We start from the raw sequence: 23,412 nt of genomic DNA, 5'->3' as shown, positions 1-23,412 counted from the left end.
ACCAAATTGGAAAATTATTTATCAAATAATGAGTAGAGCTGAATGTAGTCATGCCCATGTCCCAATAATTGCACTTCTAAGCCCATATACAACAGAAATAAGGTATATGGGTTCATAAAAAGACATATACAGGAATGTTCACAGCACTGTTTATAATAAACTTAAACTTGAGACAACCCAGAAGTCCATCAGGAGTAAAATGAATATATTAATGAGGGTATATACCTGACATGGAATCAGTAGTGAGAATGAATGAACTATATACAACAATATGGATGAGTCTTACAAACATGATGTTGAACAAAACAAGCTAGATCCAAATGAGTATACACTACGATTCCATTTATATAAAGTTCAAAAACACACAAAACCCATTTATGCTTTAAGAAATTTGGCTCAGATCGAGTGACAGCCTGCAAAGCAAGGGGTCACTGCTTTGATTCTCAGCCAGGGCACATGTCTGGGTTGCAGGCCAGGTCCCTGGTGGAGGGCATGTGAGAGGCAACCATACATTGATGTTTCTCTCCCTCTCTTCCTCCCTTCCACTCTGTCTAAAATAATAAGTAAAATTAAAAAAAGAAAGAAATCAGGCTACTGGCTACCTTTGTTGGTAGGTAGTGATTGAACAGGGGATATGGGGGTGCTTCTGGGGTGCTGGTAATGTTCTGTTCAGTGTCTTAATCTAGATACTCATTACATGGGTATGCTCACTTCGTGAAAATCAACAAAGCATGCACTTACGATTGGTGTACTTTTCTGTGTGTATGGTATATTTTAGTATATTATATGAAAGTGTAATAAATGCTGTGTTATCTTTCTACTCCTAAATAAGAGTATCCCCAAATCTAGCAATTTAAAATAAGAGATGTTTATTATTTCACACAGTTTCTGAGAGTTAGCAATCCAGGAGCAGCTAAGGTGGGTGGTTTTGGCTCAGGGTCTCATTAGGTTGCTCTTGAGATGTCAGCTGAAGCCTGCAATTATGTGAAGCCTTGAATGGGACTGGAGGATCTGCTCCAAGGTGGCTCAGTCATCTATTTGTTGACAGAAGCCTCAGTCAAAGCTCCCTGTATTACCACAAGCAAGAAAACGAAACAAACAATGCTCACAGATAACGTATTGTACAATGTCTGTTGCCAAGGTTTCCAGCCATGTAATATGAAAAATAGAGACATTTACTGAAGAAGATATAAGATACAAGAAATGTTGTACATAGGACAATGGCGCCTTGGTCCTCTTCAAAGTAGGCACCTTGGGACTTCACACAATTCTGCCAGTCTTCATCAGCTGCCACATCATATTTTCCTGAATCATTGACAGTCTGAAATTTCTTCCCTTTCAAAGGTGATTTTAGTTTTGGGAAAATCCAGAAGTCACAGGGCACCGCATCTGGGCTTTAGTGGGGTTGAGTCATTTGGGTAACTTGATGTTTCTCAAAAAAACTGCATGAGACGTGATGCATGAGCAGGTGTGTTGTCATGATGAGCCTGCCAATCACCAGTTGCCCATAGTTGCAGCTTTCTACATCATCCAAATAGTTTCCATGGAGGAATGTTCAAGCTTAATGCAAAATCTGATGCAGATTTGTTGCTGTGCTCACTTAGTCATTTTGAATGTGAGGGCCACACAGTATACATGCTCCCTCAATGGCATCTACCGCCCCCACTTGCTAGTACAGTGAAGTCATCATTCTTCATGCATGTGAATTCCATCCAGTCCACTCTCTTTGGCTGCTAGGTTACACTGATGTTGCATAAACCATTCTTGTTATATTAACAATAGCTTCCAGAGAGACATTGTGAATGTGTGTATGTGTGTGTGTGTGTGTGTGTTTACATGAGTATTTTTATCTAATCTTTTCATGTAGCTTTATTGTGGTATACTTGACATACAATTGACATGCTGCACATATTTAAAGTGTACAGTTGGAGAGACTTTTATGTATGCATACATCGTGAAATTGTCATCACAATCAAGATAATGAGTAGTCTATAAGTCCAAAAAGTTTCCTCCTGTCCCTTTATAATAATCCCTCCTCTCATCCTTTTTGATGTCTGAAAAGCTTTATTTACATATAAAGTTATCTTTGAAGTTCTCACTTACATGTACTGATAGATAACTCAATCTCATTTTTTGTTTAAATTATAGAACTCTTACCCCATTTGGAAGAATATGTCCCCACCCCCACCCCTGATCCTCAATCAAGAATATGCAAACCAGATTGTCAGGGTTAGAATCTTAGCTCTGCCATCTACAAACTGAGGACCTTGAATAAATTGCTTAACTACTCTGCGTCAAATTCTTTTCTCTTAATTTTTTATTGTATTTTTTCCATTACCATTTAGTCTTCTTATACCTCCCCCCCTGCAATCACCACACTGTTGTCCATGATTTCTTTTCCCTTTTTGCTCAATTCCTCCACCCCCTACCATTCCGACCCCTACTTAGTTGTCATCCTGCTATGAGTCTGTCTCTATTTTGTATGCTAGTTCAGTTTGTTCATTAGATTCCACATATGAGTGAAATTTATCTGTACCTCTAGTACTAATGATAGTACTATACCTAACTCAAAAAGATTAAAGGAATTAATATACATATTAAAGCACCATGTTATTGTCTGCTGTTGTTATTCTCCTGGGTTCTTACGCTAAAAACCTAGGTTCTCAACCTCTCCTGATAATATTAAAGTTATGAGTTGATATGGCCCTGCTTTCAAATATCCTAACAGCACTTGCCTCTTCCTTTCACTCCTACTTTTATATCACTTCCTTCTGAGCTCCTTGCTAAAGGTGAGGAAAGGTATGCTTTAAATGCTAGGCTCTATATTATTTGGATAATACCTTAGGGACATTTTATGTGCTGAGAGATACCTAAAACAGGATGCTTAAAAAAAAACCCAGAGACCTTGTAAGTCAAGATGCCAGAGTACCACTTGCATTTCTACATTGAAAGTCATTGAAAGTTATTAGTGATCACTTTGATAGTAGTGATTATACATGTTCAATAACTATTCCTTGAATACATACAAAGTGTATATCCTATGAAAGAACAAAAGAATTGAAATAGTTCCTGTCCTTGGGAAGCTTACTATCAACTTGAAGAAATCTGATTAGATTTTATGGCGGTGAGTATGGAAATCCCAGTATTACAGATACAGCAAAGGAAGAGTGAGCAGGTTTTATTGAATAAAGATGCTGCTAAATACATGTAGTGGGTTTGTATTTTACTATTTTTCCCTAAACTGGAAACAACTCAAATGTCCATCAGTGGTAGAATGAATAAATAGACAGGGAAACATGTCTAATAGAGAGTCAGTAGTGAGAATGAGTGTACTACAATCACATGTAACACTATAGATGAAGTTCACAGACATGAAATTGAGCCACAGAAGCTAGCTCCAAGATTATACACTGAGTCCATTTGTATGAAGATCAAAAAACATGAAAAAGTCATTACGCTGTAAGAAATCAGGCCAGTGGTTACTGGTACCTATCTCCCCTTTCCTCATCTTGCTAACTGCAAGTACAGGGCTTACCTTCATCATCATTACCCCCATGGAATGTCCAGGGCTCTTGTACGTCAGTGCTTATGGTCCAGGGAAGTTGCAAAGAGGAATATCTACATGGAACAAATTGGATAGGGACCAAATAAAGCCACAGACAAGAATAAGCGTGCTAATAGCAGGGTGGTCAGCAAAGGATGACTACTGTCCAAGAGAAGTCTTCACCAAGTACTGCCAGGAAAGGTTCTATTCATGTGCTTGCTCTTAAGGTCTGTTGCTGTTAAATTCACTCCTGAGGGATTCTTGGGCATCCAAGCAATGCTCTTCAGTAAAAACAACCCATTATATTGAATGAATTTGATCTCTTCAGGTCTAGACCTTCTATCCTAGGCCTCACTGAGCTTCTCTCCTCCCTTTAACTCAGGGGAGCCTTTATAACCTAGGAAGGAGGAATGCACAGATGAGATTGGAGGTAGAACCCTTCCTCTCAGTATTTTCTTCAGTCATATTGTCTGCTAGAAGGCCTCTTGTTTACTCCCAAGTACCTTGGAAGTCAAAGTTAAGAAACTGTTTTTTCTTTATCTTAAAAAAACATTTTTTTTCTCTTTGCCCAAGGTTATCTTTCATTTGAAGCAATGAGCACAGAATGGCTTAGTTACTTTGAGGAGAGGCGGTAGGTAAGGAGTAAGAAGAAGGAAAAAAAGTGAGCTCTTGGGAGAGAAAAAAACTTTAAATATTTAAAAATACCATCCATCCCATAACATTTGAGTTGAATGAGATAATGAAGATATTATTAACGTAATTATGGAATTTAGAGGGGAAGCCACTATATGATGGAAAAAATTGATTTTAGATCCCCGATGATTCGGGTAGTGGCACAGTATCCAGGTGCAGATTTCACTGAGGCATTTGGAACTGTGGAAGGTAGGGGAAAGGTCAAGCCTGGATATACAGTTTTGTGATTTATTGGGATCAAAGTGATAACTGAAATATCACTATGGATGAAACAAACTTTCTGTTAGGGAGTAGAGTTGATTTCAAGTCATTTTATAGGGCATCTAGATTATTTGATATGTTTTGTGACAATGACTTCGTATTCACTGAGGTACTTCTAAAGTTTTAGCATGATTTATTTAGATAGTTATACCATTATCTTTAATATTTCATTGTGTACTTGGATTGTAAGTCTCACTATCATATAAAATTAATATCTAAAATTATTAGAGATTTTTCTGTTACTATTGATAGTGCTGGACTTTTTTATTGTATTTTTTTCTGTTACCATTTAATCCCCTTATACTCCCCCCCCCCCTGCACTNAGTGCTGGACTTTTTTATTGTATTTTTTTCTGTTACCATTTAATCCCCTTATACTCCCCCCCCCCCCTGCAATCACTACACTGTTGTCCATGTCTATGAGTCCTTTTTGTTTGATCTTTCCACCCCCTCTTCCCCCATCCATAGTTGTCACCCTGCTCTTTGTCTGCTTCTAGATGCTGGATCTTTATGCTTCACTAATTTATATCCTATGCTTACTTGTATTTCTTTTCTTTTTTTTTTTTTTTGCTTTATTGTTGACACTATTACAGATGTCCCCATCCCCCCCTTCCCCTGCTTTGTCCACCTCCACCCAGCCCCTGCCCCCATTCCCTCTGGCCATCACTACACTGTTGTCCGTGTCTATGGGTAGTGCACACACATTCTTTACCTAACGTCTTCACCTTCTTTCATCTAGGCTTACTTATATTTCTTTTTACTTTTCATTTATGAAAATTCAGTAAGCTATTTCATTGTGTGCTCCAGAGGTTGGCAAATATGCCTGACTGCCTGTTTTTTGTACAGCCCATGAACTGAAATTGGTTTTTACATTTTTTAGTTGTTGAAAAAATTCTAAAGAAAATGTCATGACACTGAAAATTATATAAAATTTCAATTTCAGTATCCATAAACAAAGTTTTATAGAATATAGGCACTCACAAATTCTTTTCTGTGGCTGTTTTTGTGCTGCAACAGCAGAGGTAAGTAGTTGTGAAAGAGACCATATGAGTCACTTAGCTTAAAATATTTACTGTCACTACAGAGTTTGCTGACCCCTGATACATACTAACAAATATGTCATTGATAAGTTACTAAAAGACGAGTATTTATAAAATTACCTCTCTTACACAGATGATCAGTATTTAAATAATTCCTGTTCTTCTTTCCTCACTTATTTTTTTCCCTTGGTGTGTACCACAATTTACCATGATTTAACATGCTAGACATTTTGCTTGTTTAAATCAACAAGAACAGGTTAATTCTTCCCATTTATTTTTATTTTTTAAAATGTTTATTTTTTAGAGAAAGAGAAGAAGGGGAGACATCACTTTGTTTTTCCACTTATTTATGCATTCATTGGTTGGTACTTATATGTGTCCTGACCAGGAATTGAATCCATAACTTTGGGGTATCGGGATGATACTCAAACCAACTGAGCTACCCAGCCAGGGCTATTTCTTTCCATTTAGGTTGTAACTTTCATGAGGGCAGGGACTTTTGTCTCTTCTGTTTGCTGCTATATCCCTATCACCTGGGGATATAGTAGAAACACAATGTGTATTTGAGTAGACACACAGTACATATTTATTGAATTGAAAAGATGACTGTGTTGTTTGCATATTACTTTACCCAAAATCTGAGGATAACTGGACAACAGATTGAAAGAAGGTATATTTCTTCACTTGAATAACATGTATAACTTTACCCTCCAGAGTCTAAAAAATAAGCATCTAAAGAATTCAATATATGATAGCACTTTAAAAAAATTAAAAATTCAATTACAGTTTACATTCAGTATTATTTTGTATTACTTTCAGGTATACAGCATAGTGGTTAGACAATCATATACTTTATAAAGTGGTCCCCCCCAAATTTTAAGTACCCACATGACACCATACATAATTATTACAATATTATTGACTATATTCCTTATGCTGTACTTTACATCCCCATGACTTCACATTGTGCAAGTTTAAGGTATATGATGTAATGATATAGGTATATATTGTCAAGTAAATGCTATAATAAAGTTAGTAGCTACCAGTTTGTACTTCTTAATCCCTTCACCATTTTCACCCATTTCCTCAACACCTCTCCCATCTGACACCCATCAGTCTGTTCTCTGTATCTATGAATCTCTGTTTTGTTTGTTTGTTTATATTGTTTGTTAGATTGTATATATAAATGAAATAATAGAGTATTGATATTTGTTTTTCTCACTTATTTTGCTTAGCATAATGCCCTCTAGGTTCATTCATGCCATCACAAATGGTAATTCATTCTTTTTTATGGCCGAGTAACATTCCATTTTATATACTAGGCTGTCCAGAAAGTATCCAGCCACACGCTATGGGAAATGGAGACAATTATTGAATTATTGTCTCCACTGAATAAGATACAAGCAACATTGTACACAGGACAATGATCCCTCAGGCCCCTTCAAAGTAGGCACCTTGGTTCCTCAAACAGTTCTCCTAATTGCCATCAGCTGCCCCATCATATTTTCCTGAATCTCATTGATGGTCTGAAAGCTCTTCCCTTTCTAAGGTGATTTTAGTTTTGGGAAAGCAGGGAACCAAATCTTCCCAAACCGAATCAAAGGCTGCAGTAGGGCTGAGTCAACCTGAGTGATTTGATGTTTGGCCAGAAACTCTGGAGGAGATGTGATGAAGCTGCCAATCAGCAGTTGCCCATAGCTGCAGTCTTCTGCATCATCCAAATAGTTTCCATAGAGGAATGTTCAAGCTTAATGCAAAATGCAAGCTTTGATTTAGATTCATTGCTTTTCTCGCTCAGTCATTTTGAATGTGATGACCACATAGTGCACATGCTCACTCAAAGGTGTCTATCGCCCCCCTTGAGTAGCACAGTGAAGTTGTCATTGTTCACCCATGCACATTCCAGTCCACTTTCCTTGGCTGCCAGGTTATGTCTATGTTGCACAAACCATTTTCGCTATGTTAACAATGGCTTGACTTTTTCTTTTTTTTTTCAATTTTTTAATTTAATTATTTTTCAAGTACAGTTTTCTATTATTCCCATCCCATTCCACCTCCATGCTCCCCCCTCCCTCCCATTTCCACCCTTCTCAGTGGTTGTCCATGTATCCTTTATATATGTTCCTCTAAATCCCTCCCCTATATCCCCTGAAATTCCCTCTCCCCTCTGGTCACTGATGGCTTGACTTTTTCTACACACACACAGTAGGGGAAATTTGTGTGTGTGTACATACACACAACTAATAACCAGGTCTCAAGTCTCATTTATTCCCTGATTGTCTTTGTTTATATATGCTGATTGTTTTCTAATTTTATTAAGATGTAATTGACATGTAACATTGTGCAAGTTTAAGGTATATAATGTAATGATACAGGTATATATTGTGAAGTAAATGCTATAATGAAGTTAGTTAACAGATCATCACCTCATATAGTTGTAATTTTGTGTGTATATTGAAAAATTTTAAAGATTTACTCAGCATCTTTGAAATGTACAATATTGATATCTATATTCACCAGGCTGTACATCGAATACCAGAACTTACTCATCTTAAAACTGGAAGTCTGTACCTTTGACCACCTTCACCCATTCCCCCCACCCCTGGCAACTACCAGTATAATCTCTTGTGTTTTTTAGTTTCTTTTTTAAGATTCTGCATATAAGTGAGATCATACAGTACTTGTCTTATTAATGTCTGACTTATTTCACTTAGCATAATGCCCTCAAGGTTCATCCATGCTGTCACAAATGGCAGAATTTCCCTTCTTATGACTGAATAATATTCTGTTGTGTGGCTCTGTCTGTCTGTGTACCACATTTTCTTTATCCATTCATCTGTCATTAGATATTTAGGTGTTTCTGTGCCTTGACAATAGTCAAATAATGCTACGGTGAAGTTGGTAGTACAGAAATCTCTTCCAGGCAGTTATCTTATTTCCTTTAGATATATATACCTCAAAGTGGAATTGCTAGATCACATGGTAGTTCTATTTTTCTTGAGGATCTTTCATACTGTTTTCCATAATGTCTGTACCAGGTTACATTCCTGCCAACAGAATACAAGTGTCCCCCATTCTCCGCATCCTTATTAGCATTTGCTGTCCCTTGTCATTTTGGTAATAGACATCCTAATAGGTGCAAGGTGATATGTCATTGTGGTTTTGATTTGCATTTCCCTGATGTAAATCATGTGATGTTGAACCCCTTTTTATGTACCTGTTGGCCATTTGTATGTCTTATTTTGAAAAATGTCTACTCAAGACCATTACCCATTTTTAAATTTGCTTATTTGGTTTTTGCTATCAAGTTGTATAATAATTTTGTTGTTTAATAAGTTTACTGCATATTTTGGATATGAATCCTTTATCAGATATGTAGTTTGAAAATATACTCTTTCATTCCTTCTGTTGCATTTTAATTTTGTTGATCATCTTTTGTTGTGTAGAAGCTTTTTAATTTGATGTAGTCTCACTTATTTTTGCTTTTGTTGCTTGTCTTTTTGGTGTCATATGCAAAAAAATCATTGCCAAGACCAACATCAAGAATTTTTCCACTTTGTTTTCTTCTAGTTTTATGGTTTTAGGTCTTACAGTTAAGCCTTCAATCCATTTTGGGTTAATTTTTGTCAGTGTTGTAAGGTGAGGGGTTCAGTTTCTTTTACATGTGAGTATCTAATTTTCCCAAGACTATTTATTGAAGACTGTCTTTTCCCCATTGAATTTTCTTGACACCCCTGTCAAATATTAGTCGACCTTATATGCATGGGTTTATTTCTGGATCCTGGATTCTGTTCCTTTGATGTATTTGCTTTTTTAAATGCCATTACCATACTCTTTTGACTACTATAGTTTTGCAATATAGTTTGAAACCAGGAAGTATGATATCTCTAGCTTTGTTTATCTTTCCCCTCAGGATTCTTTGATTATTCAGGTTATTTGTGGTTCCACACACATTTTAGGATTGTTTTTTTTCTATTTCTGTAAAAATTGCCATTGGAGTATTGGTAGTTATTACATCAAACTGTAGATGTGGGTATTGTAGTATGTACATTTTAATAATATTCTTCTAATCCATGAACATGGGGTAGCTTTATATTTGTCCTTTGATTTTTTTCATCATTGTCTTACAGTTTTCAATGTAGAGATCGTTCACATCCTTGGTTACATTTTTCCTAAGTATTTTATTCTTTTTTATGCTATTATAAATAGAGTTCTTTATTTCTTCTTCAGATAATTTATAGTTAGTGTATAGAAACACACGTAATGTTTGTATGTTGATTTTGTATCCTGCAACTTTCCTTGCTTTTTTCAAACAGCTTTTGGTGGAGTCTTTAGGAGCTTCTATATACAATATCATATCATCAGCAAATAGGAACTTGTACTTCTCTCTTTCCAAGTTAGATGACTTTTATTTTTTTTCTTCTTGCCTGATTACTCTGGCTAGAACTTCTAGTACTGTGTTGAGTAGGAATACTGAGCATGGGTACCTTTGTCTTGTTCCTGATCTTAGAGAGAAAGCATTGAACCTTTCATTGTTGAGTGTAGTGTTAGCTGTGGGCCTCTCTGATATGGCCTTTATTATATTACATATGTGCTGTTGAATTTGGTTTTGTTAGTATTTTGTTATGAATTTTTGCACCTGTATTCATTGGGGATATTGGCTTGGAGTTTTCTTGTAGTGTCCTTATCTGGCTTTTGTATTAGGGTAATGTTGGCCTCATAAAATGAGTTTGGAAGTGTTCCTTCCTCTTCAGTTTTTTAGAAGTGTTGTCCTGTAACCAAGGGTTACAGGCTCAGTTCCTGGTGAGAGCACATACCTACGTTACAGGTTCAGTCCCTGGTCTTCATAGATAAGATTCCCTCTCTGGGCATGTATGGGAGGCATCCAATCAATGCTTGTGTCCTGCATCAATGTTTCTCTCTCTCCCTTCCTCTGTCTTTCTCTCTCTAAAAGCAAATGAAAAAATGTCCTCAGGTGAGGATAAACGTTTTTAAAAGAATTTGAGAAAGATTTTTTAAAAATGTTTGGTAGAATTTACCAGGGAAAGCATCTGGTCCTAGGCTTTTATTTGTTTGGGGGAGGGAATGGTGATTATGATTTATTCTTCTCGTGATTGTTCTGTTCAGATTTTCCACTCCTTCATTATTCAGTCTTGGTGAGTTGTATGTTTCTAAGAATTGATCCACTACTAGGTTGTCCATCCAATTTGTTGATGTATAATTGTTCATAGTAGTCTCATGATCCCTTCTCTCCTCTTGATTTTATTTAGTTGGATTCTCTTTTTTCTTGGTCTAGCTAAAGGTTTGTCAATTTTGTTCATCTTTTCAATGAATCAACTTTCACTTTTATTAATCTCTTCTATTGTTTTTCTATTTTATATTTCATTTACTTTTGCTCTGATATTTAGTATTTTCTTCCTCTGCTACCTTTGGGCTTAGTTTATTCTTCCTTTACTAGTTCCTTGAGGTGTAAAGTTAGGTTGTTTCTTTGAAATCATTCTTTTTTCTTGAAAATTTATCACTGTAAAATTCCCTCGTAGAACTGCTTTTACTGAATCCCATTGGATTTTCTTATGTTGTGTTTCCATTTTTGTATGACTCAAGATATATTTTTATTTCTTTTTTGGTCCATTAGTTGGTCAGGAGTGTCTCAATTTTTATGTATTTGAGAATTTCCAGCTTTCCTCTCATTATTGATTTCTCATTCATATCATCATTTGTAAAAGATACTCAGTATAACTTCTATCATTTTGTATTTGAGACTCATTTTGTGGCCTACCAGCTGATCTATCCTAGAAAAGCTTCCATGTGTGTTTGAGAAGAATGTGTATTGTCCTCCTGGTGGATGGAATGTTCTGTATGTGTGTCTGTTCTGCCCATGTGATCTGTAGTGTTGTTTAAATCCACTATTTTCTGATTAATTCTCTTTTTGGATAATCTCTCCATTGTTGAGAGTGGGGTATTAAAATCCCCAACTGTTATTGTATTGCTGTTTATTTCTCCTTTTTGCTTCAAAGTTGTGTGCATAAATATTTACAATTGTTATATCTTCTTGATGAATTGATCTGTTTTCATTGTACAATGGCCTTTGTGTCTTGTGACCATTTTTAGCTTAAAATCTATTTTGTCTGATAAGTATGGTTATCTCTGCTTTTTTTGGTTACCATTTGCTTAGCATATCTGTTTTCATCCTTTTACTTCATTCTAAATGTATCCTTGAATCTCAAGCGAGTCTCTCATAGGCAGCCTGTTGCTGGGATCTTATTTTTTTTAATCTATTCAGCCATTCTGTTTCTTTTGATTGAAGAATTTAATCCATTTGCATTTAAAGTAATTATTGATAGATAATCACAATTGTCATTTTGTTGTATTGAATTCTTCAGTCATTGTATTCTTTAGCTTTAAGATTTCTGGATTTTCTCGATGGTTTCTATTTCATTGTCGACCTTCTAATTTTGTTCATGCATTGTTTTCCTAATTTTGCTTAGTTGCCTATTTGTGTGTTTCATAGCTCACTGAAGTTCTTTAAGAGGATTATTTTGGATTCCTTTTCAGATAGTTCTCCATTTCTTTAGGGTCAGTTATTGGCCCTTTATTAGTTTTTTTTAAGTGGTATAATGTTTACCTGTTTCTTAGTGATGCTTGATTTCTTGCATTGATATTTGTGCATTTGTTTGTCCTCCTCATCAAGACTATTTGTTCACTTCTGCAGGGAAAGACCTTCACCAATTGCTGCAGCTTGGGGGTACTAGATAGGTCATTTGGCAGGCCATTTGGGTACATCATTTGATAGCTTCTGTTGGCAGGCAAGGTTTGTTATTGTGGTCTGTAGGGTAAGACCACTGCTCATGCTCTGAGTTTGGGTTGGAGGGGTGCCTCTGGCTGGACTCCACAGCTGGGTGGGCTCTATTCAAGCAGGACCACTGGGAGACCATATCCCCATTTAGTGGGGCTATTGATTGTGTTCTACAAATCAGGTGGGCCAGTAGCTGAGCTCTGCAATCACTTCTGGTTGGGTAAAGTCCCAGGCTATGTTCAGTGGGAGGATGGTACCACTGGTTCAACTCCATAATTGGGAAGGGCTATGGGCTGTTCTCTGCAACTACCCTGACTATGTGGGATCTCAGACTGTGCCTACAACCAGATGGTGCCATTTTGTGGATTCTGTATTTAGGTGGGGCTGCAGGCAGTATTTAGTAGTCTGATGTGGCCTCAGGCTGTGCTCTGGGGTTAGACAGGACCACAGACTGTGCCAGAAAGTTGAGGGGGGCTCTAGCCTGGTCTTTGTGATCACCTGAGCCATTGTCTGTGCTCTGCAGATAGGGAAATTCACTGGCTAGGCTTTTCTGTTGGCTGGGGAAGTAGGTTATACTCCTGACTGGACAGAGTTACTAGCTGGGCTTCCTGCCTAGGCAAAGCCCCAGGTCACGGTCAGCAATTGTGCATGGTCATAGGCTGGCCTCATCTGCATATTAGGGTTGTAGACTGGGCTCCTGTTGCCCAAGGTCACCATTCAGGCTCACTAGTTAAGCAGGGCCAGAGGCTTTGCTTAACAGTTGGGCAGGGCTGCTAGCTTGCCTCTCTGACCAAGCAGGGCTGTAGGATTTGGCTCTGTGGGCTCTTTTAGTTCTCTGGCCAGGGCTCCTAGGTGGGCAGAACTGGAGGCTATGCTCAGCACTTGGGTGGAGCTGAGAATTTGCTTCCTTTCTTGGGCAGGGTGATAGAACAGGCTTTACTGCCCATATGGCCCACTGATAGGGATCCGAATCAAGCAGAACTGCCAACAGAGCTTCCTAGCCAGAGGGGTCAGTGGCTTAGCTCTGCAGATAGACAGATCTGGCTATGATTCTGCTCTGTCACTGCTGCAAGCAGGAATGCTGTGTGCCAAGACCTGAGCACTATTTGCTATAACCTCCACCCCCTCCTTATCCACCTCTATCAAAGCCCTGAGGATTCCTCTAATGACTCACATGAGGCAAGACCTGAGTGAGCCTCCTGGGAAGCATTTCATATGCTGGGGAAATGGGTACACCTCATGCTCTCTTTTCCCACTGTAGAAGCCACGGGCTCAGGGTGCCCTCTTGGTGTAGCACTGTGTCAGTGTGGAGGAGGAACAGTGAGGTCAGAGTATATGTAGTCCTTTTACCCTTCTAATATGGGATTTTCATAGTGGTGTCTTTTCTATGGATAGTTGCTGGTGGTCTTCCTGTGAGAGGGACTAAAGTTGGCCTATGAAGGAGACCTATGTGGCCATCTTGATATTACTCTCCCCTATGTGCTTAGCTTTAAGTAGGTTATGCATTCCTGAATGGATTGATAGATTATATCTTATAATTTTGCGTTTCTGGTGTTTAGCTCCATATTGTGAATGTAGCAGGTAAATAATAAATGTGTGATAATTCTGTGATTGAAACCTGTAAGAAAAATGAAGCACTGTGGTATAAAATAGCTTCTGTGCATGTATCTTCATCTTTTAAAAACAATATTGCTGCTCCTCCATGTATACTTGCTTTTACAATACATGCTTTATTTTTTCTCCAAAGTTTTTGTTGTCAATAGTTCATGGTTATTTATTCATACTGTTTATGGGTAATAACTCTGTGGGCTGCTTTGCCTGAGGGATAATTTGATTAGAGGTACTGCTGTTTAACAGCAGGAGGGTGGTATTGGATTTGTCACAGAATGACATTGAAGAGAAGCCAGGTATAGGCACACTAATAACACAATAGCCTAGTTATTAAACTTGGGCCTTTTGGCATTATTTGTCCACCAACTTTTATTGATATCACTGCCTTCTTCCAAGAGATAAGCATGTGACTAATTTGATGAATTTCATTTGGCTAGAGTAGAAACTAATGTCAGACAAACAAGGTCACTGTAAGTTTATATAAACCTCATGCTTCCAGAATACTGTGTTTCTGTCCTTTAAAGTTAAATATCTGTTTGTGATAGAGAAAACATTTTTGTAAAGGGGCAAGATTAGAATGTAATGAAATGAAATGCTAATGTTGACCTCATCAACTTTAATGGAACTTATTTGATGTAGTGTAGTGACTCAGCCTCTGTGAATCTGACTGTGTGTATGTGCTGTGTTTTAACAGGGAATCATCATCCAGGAATCTCCTGAAGACCACAAGACAACATGGGGAGGAGTAAGTTTCTCTTCACTTTTAAATAATTTAGACACTTTCCATATTAATCCACTGTATCCAGGAAATTAGATTTGTAACTCCAAGGTTTTGTTTTGTTTTTTGGTTTTTTTTGGACACCTAAATTGTATTTCTGGTTAGTGTTAGAAAGTTTTTGTCTGAAGCAGGGCTTTGCAGAGAAAGACCAACAGACCACATGTTGCTCATTGGCAAGGCTCTTTTTTTATTCTGCTCTTTTCTGGACATCTCCCAGTACAAGGGGCTCAAACTCGATACTATATAAACCTGCCCTAATCCCAGCTTCTTTATAACTCTTAGCAAAGTTACCCATATGCTTCCAATGGTTTCTAAGCCTTGTTGATAATAACGTAAACAACAACAACAAAATGATTCTACCATGCAACCAATGACAGAATTAAAACAATTATCTGTGAGGTTGATTTATAAATGGTTTTGATTTCCCCTAAAATGTTAAAGACTGGCATTAAGAACCATTGGATGAATTCCTTTTGTTTATTTTTCCTTTCTCATAAGGCTATTAATGGTCAGTGGTTAATAGACAAATATAAGCTCATTTAATTGTAAAGTTAATATAAAACAGCTAGTAGTGACTCCATAAATAATCCTCATCAATATACGCTATAAAATCAGATGCTATAAAGGACCTCACAGGGAGACTTGGCATTATGTAGTATAGTGAAAAGAGTACGGGACATAAAGAATCGCAGGCTTCTAACTCTACTACCTTTACTACCTTAACCAAATCCTAGATCTCCCCTAAACTTGTTTGTTCATGTCTGAGGAGAGATTAATACATTCTGCACTTCTAGCCCTAGGAAGGTGAGGTTGACCTAATGTGATAATCCATATGAAAAGTGTGTTGAGAACTCTATAAAGTATGATGGAAAAGAGTAGTGTTATCTGCTCATTGCTGTCCTTATTGAACAAATATATCTTCATTGGTTGTCTTTTAATAGTTAAAATGAAGTTATTTGATCAGCAGGGCTGACTAGGGCTATACAAGCGACAGAAACTGCCTCTTTGTATTTTGAGCTCTAGCCATTTGTCCCATTGTAGTATGGGCCCTGGTAGGCCATGAATTAATCATGGAAAATATCTTCCTGAACCTGTTGAGTCAAATTTTGCCTGTTTTTTTTTTCTTACCAGAACTTTCCTTGAAGACTGATTAACTCCAAGGATTGTGTTTCTTTCCCAGACTTCAGAAAAGATGACCAATATCTGATAGTTTAGAAAATTTTAAAAATTTAAAAATTTAAAAAATCTTGTCAAAATTTTGTGACTAATCCATGCCATGTCCTAATCCCAAGTCAGTTGTCAACAGAAGCTTGCAGAGTAAGTCATCATGGTTTAGTTCTCACCTAATCTAAAGCTTGGGGTGGATTTGGAGAAGAGAGGTACACTGATATAGGGCAACACATTCTTCTTATTTATTCTCTTAGTTTTTAGAATGATCATCAGGTAATTAGCAAGGAGATCACTAGGTACTTACTTTAAAAGGTGCTTCAACAAATGTTTATTTATTTATTTACTTACTTTCTTTTTTAAGAATAATTTTTTATTTAATTCTTGTTCAAGTACAGCTTTCTGTCTTATATTCCCAACCCTGCCCACCCCCCCGCCCCATGCTCCCCGCCTCCCTCCCATTTCCGCCCCCCACCCTTAGTTATTGTCCATGTGTCCTTTATACTTGTTCATGTGAGTCCATCCCCTTTTCCCCTATGATTCTCTCCCCTCTCCCCTCTGGACCCTGTCAGCCTGTTCCATATTTGAGTGTCATTGGTCATATTTTGCTTGCTTGTTTGTTTTGTTTAGATCCCTGTTAATGGTGATATCATATGGTATTTGTCTTTCACTGCCTGGCTTATTTCCCTCAGCATAATGCTTTCCAGTTCCATCCATGATGTTGCAAAGGGTAGTAGTTCCTTCTTCCTTTCTGCAGCATAGAATTCCATTGTGTAAATGTACCATAGTTTTTTGATCCAGTCATTGACCGATGGGCATCTAGGTTGCTTCCAGCTCTTGGCTATCATGAATTGTGCTGCTATGAACATCGGGTGCATAGGTCCTTTTGGATTGGTGTTTCAGGGTTCTTAGGATATACTCCTAATAGTGGAATTGCTGGGTCAAAAGGCACGTTCATTTTTACTTTTCTTAGAAAATTCCATACTATTTTCCATAGTGGTTGTACCAGTCTGCAATCCCACCAACAGTGAACTAGGGTCCCCTTTTCCCCACAACCTCTCCAGCACTTGTTGTTTACACCACATAAACAAAAGCAAAGACAAAAACCACATGGTCATATCAATAGATGCGGAAAAAGCTTTTGATAAGGTTCAACACCCATTTATGATAAAGGTACTCAGAAAAATGGGAATAGAGGGAGCATTCCTCAACATAATAAAGGCCATATATGAAAGACCTACAGCCAACATCATACTCAATGGGCAAAAACTAAAAGCTTTTCCACTAAGATCAGGAACAAGACAAGGTTGCCCACTTTCACCACTTCTATTCAATATAGTATTAGAAGTTCTAGCCACAGTGATCAGACAAGAAAAGGAAATAAAAGGCATCCAAATTGGAAAGGAGGAAACAAAACTGTCATTGTTTGCAGATGACATGATAGTGTACATGGAAAAGCCTATAGCCTCTACCAAAAAACTGCTGGAACTAATAAATGAATTTGGCAAAACAGTGGGATACCAAGTCAATATCCAGAAATCAAAGGCATTTTTGTATACCAACAATGAAGCAGCAGAAGCAGAAATCAAGAAAAAAATCCCATTCGATATAGCAAAAACAAAAATAAAATATCTGGCAACAAGTGTTTATTTAAATGGTCAGACAATTAACAGAGTCCGTGATAAAGGACAGGGCCTGGTAATGTAATCTGCAAGATGGACATGCTTCCAACATGGAGATGGGATAAGGGAAATGCTTCAAAAAGTGCTACTTTTATAAATACACAGAAGCTTGTAAAGTGGTCAACAACTTTAAAAGCATCCTTAACATCCTGAATCTCAAAGGCTCTATCCTTTACTCTCCAAGCTTTACTTAGTTTGCCTGATTAAACTTGTTAATTGCTGACACTATTAGTGAATAAATGTTACTGTGTGCTCATTTCTTTCTTTTCTGGCAATGTACAGTGAAGTTTTTACTGAATTTGGTAAAGCTTCTTACAAATAGCTCAATGTGTTATACAAAGAGACAACAGAGGAAAATATCACAAAGATATGGCACTAGTCTCATTAAAAGACCACAAAAATAACAAAGCTGGAAAACTATACATTGTAGGTGAAAAATTAAAATTGAAGTGAATTTCTTTTTTGTTCTTTTATATTAGATGAATAAATCATAAATATGTGTTAGATGAATCGTTTATTTGACATAAAAAATTATAGACAAAGTCTTAAAAATGGTAGGGGTTGGGATGAGAACAGACTTGTGTATTTAACTTCTTATTAGACCACCATCAGTGTCCATTGTATGTGGCATTGAAATCCCATTTACTACATATGAGTTCTGACTAGGATTTAGGACTCATAAGAATATATAATTATTTTGTAGAATCAAGGGTGGGAGGTGGGGATGGGGGAGAGTGGTTGAGGGATAATTGAGACAACTGTACTTGAGCAACAGTAAAAAAATGTGGGGGAAAAAAAGAAATAACACCAAGTAGAAAGTAAGAAGAGCTTCTCTTACAGCTCATGAAACTAGTTAATATCTAAATTTCTAAATATAATTTCTGAATCTCATGGCACATTTAATATGGATTTTATTTTGATATTAAAATGTATCAAAAATATAGAATTTTTTATATTAACAAGTAGAGTACTTTATAACTCACAGATCTTTCTCCCACATTATTTTATTTGAGTTGTAAGATAACCATGTGATGTAAATAGAGATTATTGTCTTCATTTTATTTATTACAAAACAGAGGGTTATGAGAAGAAAGTCCTGTGTAAAGTCCACAGCCTATGAATGGAGAGCCAAAAGGCAAACCTAATCATGACTAGTTTTTTATTTTCTTCCATTGTCATAACTGGTTTTTATTTTCTTCCAATAAACCATGTTTTGAATATTCTAGTCATCAGTAGTGTATAAAAGTAGATTAAAAACTTAGGAGCTATGCTTTGGCCAGGTGGCTCAGTTGGTTGGAGTGTCAGTCCCATACCTCAAAAAGGTTATGGGTTCAATTCCAGTCTGGGCACATACCTAGGTTGCAGGTTCAATCTCTGGTAGGGGCACATATAGGAGGCAACCGGCTGATGTTTCTGTCTCACACTGATGTAAAAAACCAAACTTAGGTTGCTGTGAAAGGTGTGGAAGAAAATATTTTCTAAGCTCTATGAAGATGTTCATATATTTCTTATAGCATGGAGGACTGGACAGGTAGGCAAAGAGAAATGGCTCAATGTTCATCACCATTTATGGTAACAGCTAAAACACGTGTAGCAGATAGTGGATTACCTATCAAAATCCTCAGAGCAGTAGGGGTCCCTGGCTGCAAAGGCAATAGCACAGATTGGCAGTCACCAAGGCAAATAACAAGATAATTCAACTCAGAAGCTTGCTGTACACAACCTGTAGTGGAAGGTGCCCTAAAGTAAGGGGCCTAAGACACTTACCAGGTGAAAGTTGCCCTTCATCAATAGGTTTTTATCTTTGTGGTTTTTCTTAACATAAAGAATCTAATACATCATGGAACACTAGAATACTATGAGATGACGAGTGGAGATGCTGTTACACAAAAAGAACAGCATACATAGATAAAATTATGGTAAGATTTCAGTAGAGAATTAACATTTTCACATTTTGTAATGTGAGGATTTCTCAGGTGTGTATGTATATACTCAAGTATTTATCTTTAGTCATCTTTAAAGAGAACTTAAAACTTTGGCCTAACTTTTCATTTCCCAACCCCCCACACCAAGCAGCTAATATATTCATTACAAAAGTTGCAGTAATCCACAAAGCAATTTCTTGGGAGTTTTCTTGCTAAAAAATTGGGGTTATTGTTTTTGTTTCAGTGTTTGAATATAATTTGATTTTTGAAACATAACTGTTTCCCATCTGAATGTTTTTGTATGTCAGAACACACTTCTCTTATTGAATGTCCTAAGTTCTGTATCAGCAATTTGTGGTATTTACTAGTTTAAAATGAAGTTATTGATGGCTCATTTTACTATCTTTAACTTAAGAAAACAGCCTCTGGAAGAAATTCATCATGCTGTTTCAGTCATAACTAACCACATGATGTTCCTACTCCTTCCTTACAAAATGGGAATGATATTTAGCCATGAATCTTCAAAAGGATTAATTTTACTTTGTTGTATAGAAAATAATATCTGGGATAGCTGAATGATACCAAGCTGACAGGTTTTATTTGTGGAGAATAATTAAAATAAAAATATGAAGATAACTTAGCACTTTTTCTGTTTTTCCTCTTCCAGCATTTAGTCTTTGGAAATAACTTTTACCTAGCCTAGAGAAAAATCCTAGTACAATAAAAACCTTAATCCAAAGTATCAGTTTCCATCTTCATTTTCCATGCTTAATGGTGACATGCCCTTGATGGTCTAGTATGCATGAACATACTGCCATGCTGTAGAGAAACAGTGACAATGCTGCCAGGTACAGTCTTTGTTTTTTATTTTTTATTTTATTTTTTTAAATTAAAACATAGCAGCACAATTCCTTTGGGTCCCTCAATGTGCCTGGCTGCTTTAGTCCAAGGAACCCAAACATGTCCCCCAACTTATCAGGACTTTGTGGAAGGAAAAATAGTTTATAGCTACCACAGTAAATCTCTAAGCTCTTTGATTCACTGCCAAACTACCATTTGGTTGAGACCAATCCTGAACTTTAACTCTGAGTATACAGCTACATATTTTCAAACAGAATGGATGTTCACACTGATAAGCCTTGTAAAGTGACTATCTCATAACATAGTGCCTAATTTTGACAGCTCCCTGGTTTATCATTCAAGTGCAGGCACACATTTAAAGACAATTATTTCATTTTCTGGACTGTGTTAAATCTGAGAATCTTTATTACAGTAACATATTCATGCCTTTGCAGTTGAGATAATGTCACCAATTTATTATAAGTCCTTATCTTCATAATTTTATAGCAGTAATGTCAAATCTGCTTGGGGCTGACAACAGCTATTATCTTTTCTTGGCAAGTCTTTCCCGCCAGAAAAAAAAAAAAGAAATAAACTAACTATTTAAGGGTCAGGCTACTTTAAAAAAAACTCATCATAGTACTTAATGCTTTTTTGTCTTTGATTGCATTCTTCTCTGATTTTTAGCTATTTGATGCCAAAATAAGCTTTAGTACATGTTTAGAATAGTTTCTACCTCAATGCTATTGATGTTTTTTAAATTGAGGCAAAAGTCACATAACAGAACTGTGTTAAAGTATACAATTCAGTAGCATTTAGTACATTCACAATGTTGTGCAAGCATCTAATTCTAAACCATTTTTAACACCTCTAGAGAAGACCCTATACCCATTAAGGAGTCAGTCACTATTCTTCCTTCTCTCCAGGCCCTGACAACCTGTAGTCTGCTTTCTATATCCATGAATTTACCTATTCTGAATTTCATATAAATGCAGTAATATAATACGTGACCTTCTGTGTCTGTCTTTATTCACTTAGCATATGTTTTTGAGGTTTATCCATGTTGTGTTAGTACCTTATTCTTTTCAATGGCTGAAAAATAACCTATTGTACGAATATACCACATTTTGATTATCCATTCATTAGTGAATAGGTATTTAGGTTATTTCCACCCTGTGGCTATTGTACATAGTGCTGCTATGAACACTGATGTACAAGTTTTTGTTTGTATATCTCTTCAATTTGGGGGGATATATACCTAGGAGTGAATGTTGACATTTTGGGCCAGATAATTCTTCATTGTGAGGGGAGGCCCTGTGTATTGTAAGATGTTTGGAAGCATCCTTGACTTATTCATACTAGATGCCAGTCACAACTACCCCTCCAAGTTGTGACAACCAAAAATGTATCTAAACACTACCAAGTGTTCCTTGGAGTGCAAAACCACTCAAGGTTGAGAACTGATAATTTAGTATAAAGGAAAGGAAGTCTTTAGAAATAAGCTGGCATTCACATATTACAATGGTTTTAATAGAAGTAATTTGAGTCTAAAGAAGAGCATTGAATGGTTCCGGAAAACCGTATAATCAAGAAGCTGTGTTCTTGGATTAGTAACACAACCTCTGGGTTTGGGTTGTCTTATCAGTGAAACAAAGCAATTGAAATGGATCAGTGTGCCCAGTGAATCCCTAGCTTTTTTTAAGGCAACTGCCATGAGGGAAGGAAAAGTGAAGTGCTCCTGGTACGTTGCAACTCCCTTTCAGACAGAGCAAGCAAAAGTTTGAATTCTGCTATCACTTCTAGAGCAAATCCATGTATAACTATCATTGATTTCACCACCCTGTGAAAAGTCATTTCTGAAATTTGGCTGCCAATTTAAAAAGACACTAATTTGTCAGTGAGACTCCCATTTCTCATATCCATTATGTTCTCTGCTTTTGTGGGCAGGAGAATGCCCACAAAATGCTATCTTTGCATGCCATCTTAATAGCCACCTCTGGAGTATGGTTTTTTTATTAAATGTAGTATGTGCTCTATCAGGATAATTATCCACTCCTACAGTCTAGATTACATTTAACTATCACATAGATAATATCATAGTGTCTATGTTAACAAGTTGTAAAGCATTAATTATGACAGATTTATGTATTTAAGACTATATTTCATTTCGGTGACTTCTCTATCTGCTTTTTTCCCCATTAATACATAATCAGTGTAGATAAGATCCATAAATGTAAGAGAAAGTTTTATAGCTGTAACAACTGTAAACACTAAGACTAATGATATTGTTGCTGATATCATTCAGGCAACAATGACAGAAGAAATATCCATCTTTGGAATTTTCCTTTTCTCAAGATTCCACCTGATTATGTGCTTAATTTTGTGCAAATTAGACCATTTGCTAATTCCATATTTGTTGGTCTCTTGTGGCTAAGGCATGACCCCTAGTCCATACTATCCATTTAAATCAGTTGTTGCCATTGCTAACAACGTGATTGTTGTCATCTACCAATTCATGGAGAATTATTTTTGATAAGAAGGAGTTGTAAATTGTAACGCTCTGTCAAAGAAAATTTGGCCTTTTATCTTTCTTCGTGGGGGAAACTATTAGACCATTTTTCTGTATCTCATTATTTCATATAGAGCATAAAATCATTAGACAAGAGACATCTAAATATATGATCCAAAATTTAGCTTTTAAGAAAAACCATATTGAATTAGTAAGACTCATCCTGGGGGGACAGGTTTTTTTTTTTTTAAGAATATTGACTTTGTACATTACCTGTTTTGTCTTCTCTTGTATAGAAATCCATTTCTGGCATTTTCTCCATACTTACTCCCGGAAACCTGCCTGTTACCATCTGGCATTTCATTGCATTACCTCCGGTAGCATAAAGATATCCTTTTTAAGAAGTCTTAGGTAGTGATCATAACCACCAGATTGTCCTTAAGAAGCATGTTCAGGATATTAGAGATAGTAATAACAATTATTTCTTCTCCCACACCCTGCCTGCGACTTCTCAATGAGCTCAATCCTGTAACTTTAAATATTTTTTAAAAATATGTGAGTTCTTGA

The 23,412-nt window shown here is 36.7% G+C and overlaps 1 protein-coding gene across 2 annotated transcripts in view; it reads left to right on the top strand.

Annotated features, from left to right (window-relative positions):
* The window catches only part of PRRG1 (proline rich and Gla domain 1), a 100,329-nt gene that overhangs the window by 29,110 nt on the left and 47,807 nt on the right, over positions 1-23,412 (top strand). For both annotated transcript variants that reach the window (XM_037059552.1, XM_037059553.1), the window contains exon 2: positions 14,639-14,689. In XM_037059552.1, coding sequence (XP_036915447.1) covers positions 14,680-14,689 — 10 coding nt within the window. In that variant the 5' untranslated portion in view covers positions 14,639-14,679. The remainder of the gene's footprint in view (positions 1-14,638; positions 14,690-23,412) is intronic.

Source organism: Sturnira hondurensis, unplaced genomic scaffold (genome assembly GCF_014824575.4).
Source record: "Sturnira hondurensis isolate 20B ecotype Veracruz unplaced genomic scaffold, ASM1482457v3 Scaffold0011192, whole genome shotgun sequence".
In the NCBI taxonomy this organism is placed as follows: domain Eukaryota; kingdom Metazoa; phylum Chordata; class Mammalia; order Chiroptera; family Phyllostomidae; genus Sturnira; species Sturnira hondurensis.
Note: the sequence above shows the minus strand (reverse complement) of the source record. Positions and strands in the feature narration are given on the sequence as shown.